The sequence below is a fragment of the Toxorhynchites rutilus genome, chromosome 3, assembly GCF_029784135.1.
Source record: "Toxorhynchites rutilus septentrionalis strain SRP chromosome 3, ASM2978413v1, whole genome shotgun sequence".
Taxonomy (NCBI): Eukaryota; Metazoa; Arthropoda; class Insecta; order Diptera; family Culicidae; genus Toxorhynchites; species Toxorhynchites rutilus.
This window is the reverse complement of record NC_073746.1, coordinates 213,711,919-213,729,115: the sequence shown is the minus strand read 5'-3', so window position 1 is coordinate 213,729,115 and position 17,197 is coordinate 213,711,919. Positions and strand designations below refer to the sequence as shown.

The window sequence follows — 17,197 nt, the reverse complement described above, 5'->3', positions numbered from 1 at the left end:
CAATGTTTCGTTCATTTTTTTCTTTTTCCTTTCCAATCGTGCTTCATTCTATTTCGCTGCTGCTCTGGTTGCCCGTTTTGGTCGGTACGATTTGAGGAGCACAAAATGGACCAATCAAAAATGGGCACATAGTGCATTTTGACAATGCTTGATATTTCACAATTATTCAATTATTTATCTCAAGAAAAATGAAATGTTATTCGTTATGATAGATGCGTAGATATATTTCCTATCAATTGATGCAAAAACCTTTGCGATCTATTGAGAAATGCTCGAGTAATAAGCGTTCCAAATCTTGCATTTTTTCCTACTTGTTCAGTGCCTGGATTTCCATTTCACCCCCTATATCTTCCGGTTAGACGTAGTCCTACGTAAAAAAAAACCATTTCGAACGCCCTCGATGCCGCCTTGTTCTGGATTTGCCACCAAAGCAGATTGTAAAAAGAACAAACTTTTTTCTTCTGCTACCTGCTGCCGTTTTGCGATTGCGTTTGCCACTCGCCACTCGCTGCAACTGCCTGTTGTTATCTTGATGTGTTCTGTTCTGAATGCGGTTTTTCTAATCGTCGCGAGCAGCTTTACCAGCCAACTCGATCACTTCGGCGGCCGAAACTATATAACGCAGGCTAGGTGGACTGGTGCACTGGTACTAACGCGCTCGGCCTAGCTACCCTTGCGGGGAACTCCATATCAACACGGTTCGAGCGGGATTTTGCCTTTCCCTTCACTTTTCCTCCTTTACCATGTCCAGACATGGGTGCTTGGGTTGGTTTGTTGATGTGTTGTGATGCGAACCGATGTGGTGTACGGTTTGAATGAGAATGATCGTTACGGCAGCGGAGCGGGGATTTTTAAGCTGACTGGCTGGCTCGAGAATTACGCATGTGTGAGACTGCGACCAATGTTTCGTTCATCTTTTTCTTTTTCCTTTCCAATCGTGCTTCATTCTATTTCGCTGCTGCTCTGGTTGCCCGTTTTGGTCGGTACGATTTGAGGAGCACAAAATGGACCAATCAAAAATGGGCACATAGGGCATTTTGACAATGCTTGATATTTCACAATTATTCAATTATTTATCTCAAGAAAAATGAAATGTTATTCGTTATGATAGATGCGTAGACATATTTCCTATCAATTGATGCAAAAACCTTTGCGATCTATTGAGAAATGCTCGAGTTATAAGCGTTCCAAATCTTGCATTTTTTTCCTACTTGTTCAGTACCTAGATTTCCATTTCACCCCCTATATCTTCCGGTTAGACGTAGTCCTACGTCAAAATAAGGTGGCTTCCACAATAAAGCGAAAGGCTTTGATATGTTACGTCATTCGTTGCGCAGAAAAGGGGGAGAATACTTTCAAGGTGGCTGCATAATGGTTTTTACATATTGGCTCACCTTAGCTACTTGTAATCACCTTGAGAACCGATTCCAAGCGGTTCGAGATATGAAACGGTATATAGACGGCAACTGTCAATCACGTAAACAAATATCAATTTACATTATTTTTTCAGAAAAAGTAAACACTGTTATTGAATATGTTTCAAATATGCTGTCGGTTATGTTTAGAACAGGTTCATTTAAACAAAATGCAGTCTTTATACGGACGATACGAAGATTTCACAATCCGTGACAAAATATATGAATTATTTCATATAAAAGTAAGTAATTAGTGTTTATTTTTCTCCCTCAACCTCAGAATATTTTTCTGTTTGCAGTTCTCGGATACGGAGAAACTTTCCTCTATTTGCGACGAATGTATGAAGAAAATCCGGATGGTTGACAACATTCGTAATTCCTTCCTTGAGGCAGACCGAAAATTTCAACTATTGTTAACAGAGTTGGTTGTTTTACATCTATCTTCATACATGAAGTATAGTAACAAGCATACATTTTCAGAAATTTAGAGGAGGAATCGTGTTGTAAAGTGGAAACGGATGAAAATCACGTCGATACCCAAGATAATACTTGTTTCAAAAGTACAACTGAAAGAGCGGGAAGTATAGTCCCAGATTGTACTGATGAATCAAATTCTGGTCAAAAACAATCTGTGATGGTTCAGGGTCAAAATTCAACAAATCACAATTTTGAGCAGCCACCAACAGCACAACATGTTGAAATGTTTTCAAATGAACATGAGTCCGATGCATTGATAGAAACTTTAGAAACCCCCAGCGAAGATTTATCGGACTCAGAAGTGACTGTTTATGAGGAGGAAATGCTTTCTGAACTTTCGACTACTTACGAAAAGGAAAATAGGATTGATAATTATGATGAATCTGATAATCTTATCTATACATCAGATCAAAGTTGCGATGTAATTGAACTGGAAGAATCAAAGTTTGTAGAGTTAATGAACGACGAAGCGATCTTTGATAAAACAGTGGAAACTGACAATAACCAGACCGCATTTTTAGAGGCTGAACAAGGGGAGACCGTTTCAAGTGAACATCAATGCAATTTATGTAACGAAACGTTCGACGACAGCGACAATCTTATTCATCATCAAAACAGTGTACACCAAAATGCTGAATCTCATTCATGCAAACAATGCTTTCAGCTTTTCGAATCAAACAATGAATTGAAAATGCATGACTGCATTGAAAAATCTCATATTTACCGATGTTTATTTTGTTCCGAATGCTTTGGAACCGTTAAAGATCTGCGTAGCCATACACAAAGTTCTCACGGAAGTTATACTAATGGTAATGTCACGATACGAAAAACAGATCTTTATAGGTGCGCACTTTGTACGGATGTTTTTCGAAACAACAAAGAGCTCATAGAACATGGACACTCGACACATCCAGATGGTTTCATTCTCCATCGATGCGAACGATGCGACAAGACATTTGGTAACATTAAAATTTTGCAGGCACATTTGACAGCCCACGAAAAGAACTACGAGTGCAGTTATTGTGGGAAAGTGTGCCCAAACAGTGTCTCTTTGGCTGGCCACGAAAATACTCATACGAAGGAACAACCGTTCCAGTGCACCCAATGCGGTCGCAGTTTTGCCCAATACACCAGTATGCGTAGGCACATGAAAATACATTACAATGAGAAAGCCTACCAATGCGAGTTTTGCCCAAAAAGATTCCGGCAACGATCTGTTATGCTCACTCACAAAAGGATACACACGGGAGAGAAGCCCTTCTCATGTGTCATTTGTAGTAGGACATTTCGAGATCACAGCACGTTGGCCAAACATAAGAAGGTTCACGAAAAACATGATAAGCGTGAGAAGTAGAAAGATGGCATTGTTATTGAAATATATTCTTACGAACGTTCTATTTTTTTTTCTTAAATATTTGATTATTCATGAAATCGTTCAAATAGGTACATCAGTTCATCTAGTTAACTGAGATATTTTCAGAAAGTTAATGATTCCTTACATTTCACTTCGTTCATCCAAAGATCCATTGATATACCAAAAACAAACGACAAAATCATCACCAATGAGTTCTCAAACGGGTTCGACTATGATGACAATTCCTTCATTTGGACAAAAATCTAATATTATAAATTCGTAAACCTTAACGTTCTCTCGAACACCTTGTCTGCAACGCGTGTTTGCAATGAAATCTTCGTCAGGACACCCGTGCATGAAAGCATTTCTGCCATAGGGCCCTATTCCAGAAAACGAGACGAGCAGACGATCGCTCGTCTATTTTGTTTTCATATTCTAGAAGCCGAGCTCGACTAAAAACAGACGAGTAGCTCGTCTGGCTCAACGACCGTTTAGCCGCGCTCGTCGATGAATCAGTCGAATCGTCTAGTTTGTTTGATGTGTTTGTTCACCTTGTTGATTGAAAGCATCGGTATTCTTCTGCTCCGCCTTTATCTTCAAAAATTGTTTCACGGCTAAACTAGTATTGCATAAGCAATGTATGTTTTCAACTGCAACAGTCAAATTCAATTCAGTAATTGAAAGATTTTACAGATTTTCAAATGGACCTCTTCCAAACAACACAACCAAATGTAAACATTGAACTCATATCCAGGGATGGTAGATGACTGTTTTGAATATATGAACACGGCACGAAAAGGGTCTTCACATATTGAACGAAAATGAGTAATTCAAAACAACTACTCTATTGGAAATACGTATATATAGATTTAAAACTTTTCTTGATAAATCGTTGATTAGGTGAACAAACATTGCCCCCAATAAATCCATAATAACAAAACGTCTGAGTGATAAAACCAGCCGTATGGCACCCGTCATGTTTTTGATGCCAACATCTCACACGTCAGAAGTATTTGTTTTCTTCAAAACAGCGATCCGCGTTGACGGCAGTGAGCTTCGTTTACTAGTTTAGGGGAGCGTCAAAGTCAAAGCTGATTTTCAGTCGGAGTGAACGTTTTTAAAATTAAAATTATGAATGAAAATTAGCTTTCCCATATCAAATTAGTATTCTGTTTAAATTAAAAACATTTTTGTATGCAGGTGGTCTCATACGAAAAATGTTTATGAAGACAACTTTATATTATAAAGAAAAAAATCAGCAACAATGTTAGAATTGTATGACCATATGGTTGAATGAAAGTCAGAAATACGTGTTTAATAATTAAATAACATAATGTGAAAATTTTCATTCAAATTTTAAAATTTGAAAACCGGCTTCGTGTCTTCTAATCTGGTAGAGATTACACTAACGATTTTGGGACCCAAATTATGACTCAAATTTGAAGTCGCCACCAGACGTCGACGTTATCGCGAATTACCAATTTACCACCATCTGACATATCGTGATGTCGATGATGAACTTTTACAGCAGAGGGATAGTGAGATAGGCGGTGACGGTAGGTAGAGTGAGATAGCGATAATCGTGTCATACACCTGGATAAAACCATATGCTCGAGGAAAAATATCAATGAAACCAAAAGATATATGAACCTTATTCTTTTTTATGTTTTTTAAAAGTATTTTGGCACTGAGAAAAGAGTATCGATTGATCAATTTTGAAATTGTTTGTTGTTTTTCTCAAAACAAAAACATGTCTTCTCATCTGACATCACTGTTCATACCAAGAAAAGCTGACTGAAGCCTCTCCAGTCTACCAAATAAAACATTTCAATGAAACTCGTGTACTGAAATGGGATATTTCGCTCGTCTCGACCCGAGATGAAAAATAGAAGGTGGGAAGATTCACGGGTGTTGCTTGTGTTAAACTTTGATTGTATTAGTAGCCAGGAAGATAAGAAGTTCACATACCAGGCATAACAGTCCGTTACTCAAATGGTACAAAATTGAATGTGTCAACGAATAACGTTGAAAGAGGATATACAGAAAATAATTACATATTTCCAAAAAATATTTTTCGCGTTACATTCATCATTTGAAAAATAAACAGAACATGTCACGAACCAAAATGTTTCATTTTTGTTATTTCTTCTTATATCAGAATTAGTATTCTAATTTTTACTATGTTTGGATTTTAGAGCATCTTCATGGTAGTTTATCTCTTGTTAGCAATTGTAATTCCTTTTTCCACAATTGGTGCTGAACACTTCATTCGTCTAAAACTAGGACGGAAGCAGAAAACTTTTCGTCTCAATTTAGGTCATATGGAGTCTATTCAATTTAATTTTCAAGTGCATTTTACGCGGAAAAAAAACTTGCTACTTTTTTCTCATGCGCTGTAAAATGTTTTCCGCCAAAGGAAAAAACGATTTTGTAACTCTCACTTTGTTCATTTACGTTTTTGGTCGATGTAACGTAAATAAGATTGAAATAAAGTTTAGAACACCTCAACAATACTGAAATTTCAGTTTCTGCTAAAATTTCAGTTGGGCCCCTATGATTTTGAACGCTAGCATTGATTTAAGAAAAAATACTAATTTGTTCATTTCATCTGCTTATTTTTACTTTTAATAACAACACTTTTCCTATGTAGTGGACTATTATAAGAAAAGTAACATACATAAACAAAATCTGTGACGTCACAGATTTAAAAATCTTCCCACCTTTCATTTTCCATCTCGGTCTCGACCTAGGTAGTGCGGACCTAAAGGCCCATTTATACGTTGCTAGTAGCTGACTTGACAGTGAGCAGCTACTGACCCGGTGGACTCGCTTGACAATCGGTTGACTCGCCTTGTCTGTTCACACAGTGTGAGTTGTTGGCATGTAACTAGATACAACAGCACGGGTTTACCAGGGATGCCAGGTGATTTTTCAAATGTACATCAAATAATGAGAAACAGGAATCAGATCAGAATTTGACAGATAATTGATCCGAAATCGACATCTCTATTGGCAGTTTTTATCTCAGGTTTTCAGTTGCATTTATTATCACACAATTTGATCCCGAAATACACGCTAACCGTAGTTTATACCGTATACAATGTTGTCCAGCAAAACACGGCTGACTGTAGTTCGTACCGTGACAAAAGCGGTTACAAAAATACTTTGTGCTGAATTACTTCGAGCTGAAGGTACTATTCGGAAAAAGCAGAAAGGCAAAAGGATTTGGGCCAGGAATTGGATGCAAAAAAAAGGAGCAACAAATACAATACTGAACGAACTCTACGATAATGATCCCCGAGAGTACAGAGCAGTGTTGAGAGTAACACCAGAACAAGTGGAAACACTATTGGATTTAATTGCTCCAAAAATACAACGCCAAGATACACTTATGAGGGGTGCTATACCTGCAAGAGTGAAATTAGAAATTACTTTGGTGTACCTCTCCTCTGGAATATCGTTCAGATTATTGTCGATATTTTTTAGAATCTCGAAGGCATCCATAGCTAAGATAATTCCGGAAGTATGTGACGCTATAAATTTCAGTCTAAAAGATTTTATTAAAGTAAGTAGCTTTTTTTATTATCTAAGTTCTATTGTATGGAAAGTGATCCTTAAAAATAGTACAATATTGCATGACTTGGTTATAGTATTTGCGACTGTTGATTTGATTGTGAAGATGTAGGACGTTAGGGTGATCTTGGTGGAAAACCTACAGTCGCCTGTGATGTTTCAGTATATTCGTGATCAGAATATGTGTATTGCATTCTACTGACGCAGAGGGCATTCTTACGGTATCTAGAAAGAATTGCATGTATTTCATCTGTCGCATCAATTCTATCAATTGGGGATAACTGTCTGAGCTGCATTATAACATGTCTTCCAATTGCCTCACATTCATCTTCTGGTTCTCCCATACTCGAGGCAGACACTGTTAAATTATTATTCAGTTCCTTCAGTTCATTCACGGCCGCTTGTATTGTAGACTGCTCAGTTGACAATTTCTTCTTCGATCTTCTGTTCGATGGCTTCTTTGGTAGGATTTCATCAGCGTTGTTTTCATCAGTAGCATCGAGGTACTCCTCATCGATTATTGTAATTTCTTCAGCAAAATCGCTCCCAGATGTTGATGCATGAAATGGTTCCTGAAATTGAAAATATTTTATTTTATGACACTATTCTAATTGAAATCATAACTAACAATTATATTTTAATTTTTCAGATGCCGAATAAGGAAGAATGGCAAGATATAGGAGTAGGATTCCATTCAAGGTGGAACTTCCCAGGTTGCTATGGAGCTATTGATGGGAAGCACATCACAATTCAAGCACCACCTAATTGTGGTAGTGAATATTACAACTATAAGGGAACGAATAGCATAGTGTTAATGGCAATCGTGGATCACGATTATTGTTTTAGATATGTTGATATAGGCTCATACGGTCGTAACGCAGATGGTGGGATATTTCAAAAATGCTCTTTATATTCTCATCTAGAAAACAATATTCTATTGCCTGAAAATGGCGTTTTAGTAGGTGATGATGCGTTTCCATTAAAGCCGTATTTATTGAAGCCCTATAAAAATACACCGACTAAAGAAGAAAAGATTTTTAACTACAGATTGAGCAGAGCAAGGAGAATAGTTGAAAATGGATTTGGCATTTTAGCATCTCGTTTTCGTATTTTGGGAAAACCAATCCAGGTTAGAGAGGATACCGCAATGAAGATAGTTTTATGTGCATGTACTTTACACAACTGGTTGCGTATGTCTGCATCGAAAACGTATACTCCACCAGGAACAATTGACTATGAAGACATAATAAATTTTGAAATTAATTTAGGGCAGTGGAGGTCAGAGATTGAGGGTTTACGAAGCATTCAACGCTCACGGATGAATAATAGATCAAAGGCTATTGCAGAGAAAATGAGAGATAAATATAAACATTACTTTAATAGCGAGGGAGCGGTTACTTGGCAAAATAATATGATTTATTAATTAGAGAATACAGTATAATATAGTGTAGTATAGTTGCAGTATAGTATAATATCGAATCATTTAGTAATGTATATATATATTTAGTGTTATAGTGCATTATATAATAGAAGAAAATAACTTACTAGATTACTTATTGTTTGTTTTTCCTTCAGATGAATAATATTCATGATGTAATCCATGGCATCGAACCATTGGACGGAAGGTTTATATATCTCATCAGTACCACATCCGCTTCGTTTGCTTTTCTCAATTTTTAATTTCTCCTGGTTGTATGTAGAACGTAAATTTTTTATTTTTTTTGTAACTTCTTTCGTATCCGATAACCCCACTTCTGAACGAATGTATTCAAGCGAGGCTTTACGCAAATCTCTGTTTTTATAATTGGGATCCATACAGTTCCACAAAATGGTTTGTTCTTTATATAATTCCACAAAGTGTTCATTTTGTTCCGAATTCCATCTTTGCGTCATTTTTTTGCTTTTAACTGCTGCTGCTAACACGAAAAAACATGCAAACAAACAGAATGCACACGGACTACTATCTCTTCGTATTTCGCCTTGACAGCAGCTTCTTGTGCCGATTTGTGAAGTGAAAATGATAGTTGATTTACAGGTGGAATAAATACGCGTCAAAAATTGAAATTATGAATGAAAATGAACTTTTTCAAATCGAATATGTATTCTGTTTAATAGAACAATACTTTTTCTGCAAGTAGTGAGTGAATCTTGAACGAAAATTGTGTCTGATGATAACTTTATACTATAATGATAAGTTTTGGTGGAAATATAAAAAAAATATATAGGAAAATAGTTTATTGAGGATCAGGGTCACGTGCTTTAAATGGTCAAATAATGTATGTATGAAATTTTCATTCAAATTTTAACGGTTTAAAACTGCCTTCAAGTATACTAATCTGATAGAGAAATTTGCCTCACAAACACGGATGCCGCCATTTAATATAGATATTCTATCTTTGATTAGGGATGCCAGGTATCTTTCTCAAATATCCTTGCACGGCATATGGAATTATCATCTGATGTCTTCACTCATGGATGGCTTATGTTTTTGTTTTCAAGAAAACTATCTCAAAAAGAAAGAGTATAAAACAAAATAACAACGATTTTATTTAGAAACTATGTGGGTTTTATTTGTTTTCCAAGAATTTTCGAGTTTGTTAATATTTTGAAATATCTTCAAAATGGAGACATTTCTTTACGTTTGGCATCCCCGATTCGAGCGCTAAATGCTGTTTTTGACGTTTTTAGGGATGCGAGTGCGAGTAAAATCAAAAAACTTTGAAGTAGCTCGCACGCCGGATTACTCATGACACTAACTGGCATGATGTGTTCACACGGTGTGAGTAGCTGCACTGCAGTAACTGACTAGACCGACTCGTATGCTTACTCGCACCGTCTGAACCCGGCTTAAGTGGTGCGGACTCAATCCACTTCATTTTCAAGCAAATTCATGCATGTTTTCAAGCGATTTCTTGCAATAAATTCTTAGACCACCAGAGATGCCAGATTTACAAATATGTTTGTAAATTTACAGACATGTCTGTAAAACACTTTTTGTTTTTGTTGTAGACTTTTTGGATATAACAATATTTCACAGGTTTTTGAAAAATAAAAGGGCTCTATTCATCACATCAAAAATATTCGACTCACCATATGACATTTTCCACAGTTTTAATACAGAAAAGTTATTATATTTAGTTTATATCAATACACATGACGTTAGACCAGCTATTCTCAACCTGCGGCCCGGCAGTCTTTCTGGTTGGCCCATCTGGTGTGTATGAAGTTTGGAACCCGTACTTTTGCCCTGACATCATTGCAGACGAAAGAGAGGATACGGTTATTCACAATTAATGAAAAATTGCATTCTCTGCAGGTAACGAAAAATCTTGAACGAAAATTGTCTCTGATAATAATTTTTTGTTCTAGATAAGATTGTTTTGCTGAAATGCAAGGAGATTTATTGAAAAATAGTAAGGCTAGGGTCAGGACTATGTCTTCTTAGTATTAAAACAAAATCGAATAGAAATTTTCATTCTATTCTCAACAATTTACATTCGCTTTCGGGCCTGCTTATGACGAAAAATTGGTTACTGTTCGATATTGTTACCACAGACATAGTTCATGGCTAAGTGGGGATCTAAAACTTGTATAGCCTTGCATGGCGGATGGAAAATATACACTGTATTTTCTTATAAGTTTCATCAACGACAAGACCGCAAACCTTGGTGGATGTCCAATATATCAACGAAGAAATACCGATTTTTATAAAAATTAACAACGCGTATGTATGTGTATGTATGTATGTGTAGATCGTTGAAACATTTAAACACACTTACAACACATAAGTTATTAAGTGGTCCGAAAAATCAATTTTTTCCACTTTTTCCCAAAAATGACAAATGAAAATTAAAAACTTTTGAATCACTGAATCGATTTAGATGATCGACATATAAAATTGAAACTAATGACTTAGCCTTTTATTAAAAAATATTTAACTTGCGAAAAAAATAATAATATTTTAGTAATTATTAATCGTAGTCGTTTTTTATTTTTTTTTGTGACTTTGGACTAGAGGGCGCTATATTTTTATATTTTTCCTTGAAAACTGAGGATTTTTTACATAACATATCTCGATATCAGAGATGCTATTTTTTTGTTTTTTTAGATATGATGTTTCAAAGTAATCCGGTGGTTCGAAAAATCATTTTTTCCCCTTTGTCCAAAAATAACTTTCTGCAAAAAATCATAACATTTGAACTACTGAACCGGTTTTGATGATCGATGTATTAAATGGAAGCCAATAAGCAAAATTTGAAAAAATATCACACTTGCGGGACGGATATTAGTAGCATAGTTCTAGTTTAGTCACATATGAATATTGATCGAAGACTTAAAACATGTTAAATTTACAAATTTATAACTTAAAAGCGATAATTATAACATCTCCGATATCGAGATATGTTAGGTAAATAATCCTCAGCTTTCCATAAAAAATATAAAAAAAATATAGCGCTCCTATCTTTAAACGAGAAAACTATGAAAAAATAACTCAATCAATAATTACAAAAACAAGAATTAAATTTTTTCGCAAAAGTAACATTTTTCCAAAGAAAAATAGCTCGTAAGCTTCAATTTGATCATGTCGGTCCAATAGTTCAAGAGTTATGTTTTTGTAGTGGGAAAAATGGGTAAAATTTGTTTTTCAAACCATCGATTAGTTTTGAAAAAACATATTTCAAAAACGAAAAAAATAGCATCTCTGATATCGAGATATTTTATGTAAAAAATTCTCACGTTTCAAGAAAAAATATAAAAAAATATAGCGCCCCCTAGTCCAAAGCCATGAAAACATTAAAAAACGAGTACAATCAATAATTACGAAAATAGGATCCATGTTATCTGCAAGTTCAATATTTCTCAATTAAAGCTCATTGGCTTCAATTTGATATGTCGATCATCTAAATCGGTTAAGTGGATCGAAAGTTATAAATTTTTGAAAAAAGTCATTTTGGGAAAAAGTGGAAAAAAATGATTTTTTGGATCACCCTAAAATGGAAATGGGCACCCCAATGAAAAAATAAAAAAATACGAGTCTAATGTTTTGCGATAAAGTACAACATTACCACTTTTGACGAAGATCTGAGAACCACTATATTGGTTTGGCATGGAATGGCTGTATATATATACAAAATACAATCTTACGTGCATCACGATGTACAAAGTATTAATGAATATGTGAAAATTAACGTTAAAAGACATTTCTATAGATCTGCACACTTTTACAGACTTTTCCACATTTTTAACAGACATTCACATGTTTTTACAGACTTTTTTTAAAAATCATCTGGCATCTCTTCCTTCCACTTTTTATGGAATATTTTCAAATCGCAGGAGTAAACATTTACGTGACTCTGACTTCGTTTGTTTTTATTTCGTTCGGAAAAACGTTATGTCAAAGAGAGGGGACATTAAAAAGGCGTAGCTCAGTGAAAGGCTGAGATGCTCTTTCAGAGATGCAATGGTTAATTAAACAATTTACGGAAAAATGTAGTTCGTTCATTTTATTGTTTGAATTATTTTTGCCCCTGACAACAATACCTCTTTTATAGTGTTGATTATCATAAGAAAAATAACACTCCTGATCGTTGGATCTCTTTTGACATTTCAATTGGATCTTTTTTGACAGCCGTTTGGTTCAGTCCGCACTACCTAGGTGCGGACTGAATCAAAACGGCTGTCAAAAAAGATCCAATTGAAATGTCAAAACGGATCCAACGATCAGGAGTGTTATTTTTCTTATGATAATCAACACTATAAAAAAGGTATTGTTATCAAAGGCAAAAATAATTAAACTTATAAAATGAATGAACTACATTTTCCGTCAATTGTTTAATTGATCATTGCATCTCTGAAAGAACATCTCATATTGCAAGGTATCAAAACATGACAGGATATCAACAACCTACGAATAACGTTAGTTCACTTCAAGATTTAAATGTGGGAGCAAAATTCGACATTGGCGAATTTCGTTACATAAATACATAGCAAAAGTGAAATGTTTTTTTTCTAACGTCGGTGAAAACAGCCTTGCTAGTGAAGCTGACCGAATGGGATTCGCGTAATTATGATCCGCTAGTGCTGATGATGAATATAACGGTAAAGCAATCTGCACATTTTGTTGATGATGGACGTAATCCTCCGAGTCAAATGCCGGTTTAATTGTTGGGAAGGCATTACAGTTTCTCACGAGGTTTCCTTTCTAGTTGAAACGAAACGATGTATTTCTATCAAAACGATCCTGAAAATATGTATGAAAGGTTTGCTACACTTGGTTTTCAATAATTCAAACATCGTACTTACTTACAGATACGGGAATCCTCATTCGGAACTAGTTTGTTGTCTCCGCAAAGATCGACCCAGCGCGTCTGTAAAAACGTGAGCTACGCATTTTCAATGTCCACTTTCCCTAATATAATGTTTTTCCGAACGAAATAAAAACAAACGAAGTCACAGTCACGTAAATGTTTACTCTTGCGATTTGAAAATATACAGCCGTTTCATGCCAAACTGATAAAGTGGTTCTCAGATTGCAATGAAAAGTGGTGGTTTTGTTCTTTATCGCAAAATATTTGACCCATATTTTTTATTTTTTCGTTGGGGTGACCATTTCCATTTTAGTGTGGTCCGAAATTCCCACTTTTTCCCAAAACTGACATTTTCAAAAATTCATAACTTTAGAACCACTGAATAGGTTTAGATTATTGACATATCTAATTGAAGCCAATGGGCTAGCCTTTTATTGAAAAATATTGAGCTAGTCAAAAAAAAAATTCATATCTGTAATTTCGTTTAATTTCATTTCGTATCGATTGTAGTTGTTTTTTATTGTTTTCATTGGCGCTATATTTTTTAATATTTTTCTTAAAGGTTGAGGACATTTTACATGACATATCTCGATTTCAGAGATGCTTTTTTATTTTTTTAAGACATGATTTTTCAAAGTTAACCGGTGATTCGAAAAATCATTTTGCCCCTTGAGAACCACTATATCGCATTCACATGGAATGACTGTATATATATTTCCAGATTTTTGTGAAAAGTGGTAGATTTGTCCTTTATCGCAAAATATTTGACCAGTATTATTCCATTTTTTCATTATGGTGCTAATTCATATTTTAGGGTGGTCCGAAAAATTATTTTTTTCGTTTTTTTTTTCCAAAAAATGACTTTTTCGAAAATTCATAACTTTCGAACTGCAGATCCGATTTGGATGATCGAAATATCAAATTAGATGGTATTTTTTAGAAAAACACTTGCAAAAAAATGGATTTTGTTTTTGTAATTATTGATTGTAATTGATTTTTGATGTTCTCATGGCTTCAGACTAGAGGGCGCTATATTTTTTTATATATATTTTAGCTGCATAGAAATATTGAACGAATACTGAAAACAACTTCAATTTGAAATTTCATAACTCAAAATCTAAAAAGACACTTCATTTGTTTCGAAATACATTACGTAAAAAAAACCTCAGCTTTAAAAAAAAATATTTAAAAATATAGCGCCCTCTATCTTCAATCGAAAAAACTATGGAAAACTAACACAATCAATAATTACTAAAACGAAAATCCATATTTTTCGCAAGTATGTATATTTTTTCAAAGAAGATCTATCATTGGCTTCAATTTGATATGTCGATTATCTGAATCGGTTCAGTTGTTCAATAGTTATGATTTTTTAGCATGAAATTTCGAAGTATAGTATAGTAAATGTATAGTATGTATAGAAAATGAATGCCATTTTTCATTCATCGTGAAGAATCATATCGTCTCTTTCGTCTGCAATGATGTCAGGGCACACGTACTTATGAAATCATGAAACGTTGACGTGTACAAGATATTGTTACAAAACAAAACACCAACAGAATGCAAAAGATACTGAAGTACTGTCGTCGGCCACTGAGCGATACTATGCTCAGACATTACTGCGGTGCGACCTATTTTGCGCACGTAACCACTATGGTGACATCGGCAGTTAGGCGCTAGTTTGCACACGTAACCACTGCAGTTACGCCGGACGGCAAAGTGTTAATGAATAACTCAAAAAATTGGTCTAACGTAATGTGTTTTGATATAAACTAAATATAAAAACTTTTTATGTATTAAAACTATGGAAAAATGTCATACGGTGAGTCAAATATCTTTGATGTGATGAACGTCGCATTGAATGTAAATTACTGTATATTCAAAAAGTATGCAACAAAAATGAAAAGTATTTTACAGGTATGTCTGTGAATTTACAAACATATCTTTAAATCTGGCATCTCTGGTAGTCTGAACATTTGTTGCAAGAAATCGCCTGAAAAGATGCATGAATTTGCTTGAAACTGAAGTGGATTGAGTCCGCACCACTTAGGCGGCTCGCACACCGGAGCAATAAACAACTAGCAACTATCAACATGCAATAAGCAATATTATCGCCAATGCATTTTTCCATTTGATTTTTGGTGATCTCGCACACCGACACAATACGGTATTGCTATCGCCTTTACAGAGCAACACATATCGCTGGCAACACGACGTGTCGGTTGAAGAGCAACTTATCGCCCATAATTTGACAAGTTTCGACATTAAGTAGATTTTTTGCATAATGTCAGGCGTTATTATTGCTCTGGTATGCGAAGAACAACAAATATGTTGCCTGATGCATAATGCGTATTGCAGCTTGCTAGTTGCTTGTTGCTCCGGTGTGCGAGCCGCCTTAGGTCTCGACAGTGACTGAAGCCGAGACGAGACGAGACGAATTGCTCGTCTCGTTTTCTGGAATAGGGCCCAAAATCTCGCAATTTGACGCAAGCCCCACAGGGAAAATTTTTCAGTACGAAACTTTTCTTAAAATTGCATGTACAGGCAAACTTTTTTTTGTTCGGGGGATAGGGACCGCACAAAAAAGTCGCATAAAAAAATCGTGCAAAACTTCACCAGCAGCTTTAAAAGTGTTCGGTACTCATTTTGAAAAAAAACTAGATAGCGACCGCATAAAAAAAGTTTCCCCCAAGAAAATAACTCAATTCCACGCCATTCACCGTTCAATTTCCTTTTGTTTCCCTGCTTTGCTATGGGATACTTTGCCTTTTCGATTGCGCGTGGCAGTTTTGTGCTTTTAGTTGCATGTCGAAACGTTTTGCTGTTAGAAATCATGTCATGCAAAAACATAGAAAAACTTAGAGCATTTGATGAGAGGAGGGGAATGATTTCAGAAGTGGATAATTGAGACGCAAATATGCTTTTTTCGCATTGAAATGCATATAAACTATCGAAAAAAAAAACTAAATGGACGATAACTTCGTCAAATATGCTTCTTTTCATATACCGCACAAAAAAACCGCACAAGAACAGAAAATCGCACAAATAAACCGCACAAAACAGGTTTTACTGTATAGTCAGCTTACGCATACACTATGAAAATCTGATCTGTACAAAATGTGTACACTTGATGGAAAAACATTGCCATCGGCTTAATTATTGAAAAAATGCAGTTTCATTTAAGCTATGGTACCAACGCCAGTTCGTTGTGGAAACAGCAAATTTCAATTGCTGTTTCCACAATCGATTGGCGTACATTCATCAAAGTATGCGAAAATCTGTTTCCAATTATTTTCTCCAAAATTCCGCCATTGAGCGGAGCTTGAGGAAGCATCAGGGAGTGGAGTTTTACACATTTTCCGACTCTGTAGCATGCGTCGAGCAAATTTACGTAGTTGACAACCCGATTGTAACAATAAGAACAGTACCGAGTTTTTTCCAACCCAAAATGCAATTGATAACATCCATGTTAAATATGATAATGTCGTCCGAAATTTTCTGATGTTTTGAGTTTTGGATGGGTGTTTTAAGTTTTGTTATGAGAAGCGTTTCGATTGAGAATTTAGAAGAGTACAGCTGTTCACCAAATCCGAAATTTACCCTTCAATCAACACTCAGCTTCAATTCATCCGAAAGAGAAATTGAGCAGGAGAGGTAAGTAAACGTCGTCAAGAAGCTTTGTCTCTCTATTCCTGAAGATAAAAGGACTATTGAGAAGTCCTTGTAATCAAAAATTAAATTGATGAGTTTCAACTTAGTCACAATCGTTATGGGCAATATGTGAGAATTGTGAATGTGAGAACTTCAATCTAGGATATATTTTTTTTAAAGATTAGTTTGATTTTATGAATTTGAATGTTTGACGAGTCATGATTTATAGTTCTAAAACAAAATGGCTATCATAAATGTAGAACTGCACGTCTAGCGGAAAAGTGTTTTTAACAAGAAAGAAGGCATGTGACTTTCATTATGCTAAACGTCCATTTGCTGTCCCTGCTCGTTCATTCTATGCAATCAGAACTGAAATCACATCGTATCACAATAAAAAAAAAATTATAGAAGATTGTGTC

The 17,197-nt window shown here is 35.3% G+C and overlaps 2 protein-coding genes across 4 annotated transcripts; one reads left to right on the top strand and one right to left on the bottom strand.

Annotated features, from left to right (window-relative positions):
- The first annotated feature begins 1,485 nt into the window (after nt 1-1,485).
- On the top strand, nt 1,486-3,304 carry LOC129777702 (zinc finger protein ZFP2-like). Its single transcript, XM_055784137.1, has 3 exons — nt 1,486-1,657; nt 1,715-1,836; nt 1,896-3,304. Exons 1-3 carry the CDS (start codon nt 1,535-1,537, stop codon nt 3,244-3,246), a joined length of 1,596 nt encoding a protein of 531 aa, XP_055640112.1. The 5' UTR covers nt 1,486-1,534; the 3' UTR covers nt 3,247-3,304.
- A 2,755-nt stretch (nt 3,305-6,059) lies between these two features.
- LOC129779239 (uncharacterized) lies at nt 6,060-9,659 on the bottom strand. 3 transcript variants are annotated; one of them, XM_055786605.1, is made up of 3 exons: nt 8,365-9,659; nt 7,102-7,391; nt 6,060-7,044 (listed from the first exon to the last, which is right to left on the bottom strand). In XM_055786605.1, exons 1-3 carry the CDS (start codon nt 8,710-8,712, stop codon nt 6,936-6,938), a joined length of 747 nt encoding a protein of 248 aa, XP_055642580.1. In that variant the 5' UTR covers nt 8,713-9,659; the 3' UTR covers nt 6,060-6,935. The 3 variants fall into 3 exon arrangements, 2 of the variants coding, with proteins under 2 accessions (XP_055642580.1, XP_055642578.1); XR_008743600.1 differs by having other exon boundaries at nt 6,060-7,391; nt 7,448-9,659; XM_055786603.1 differs by having other exon boundaries at nt 6,060-7,391.
- Nucleotides 9,660-17,197: the final 7,538 nt, after the last annotated feature.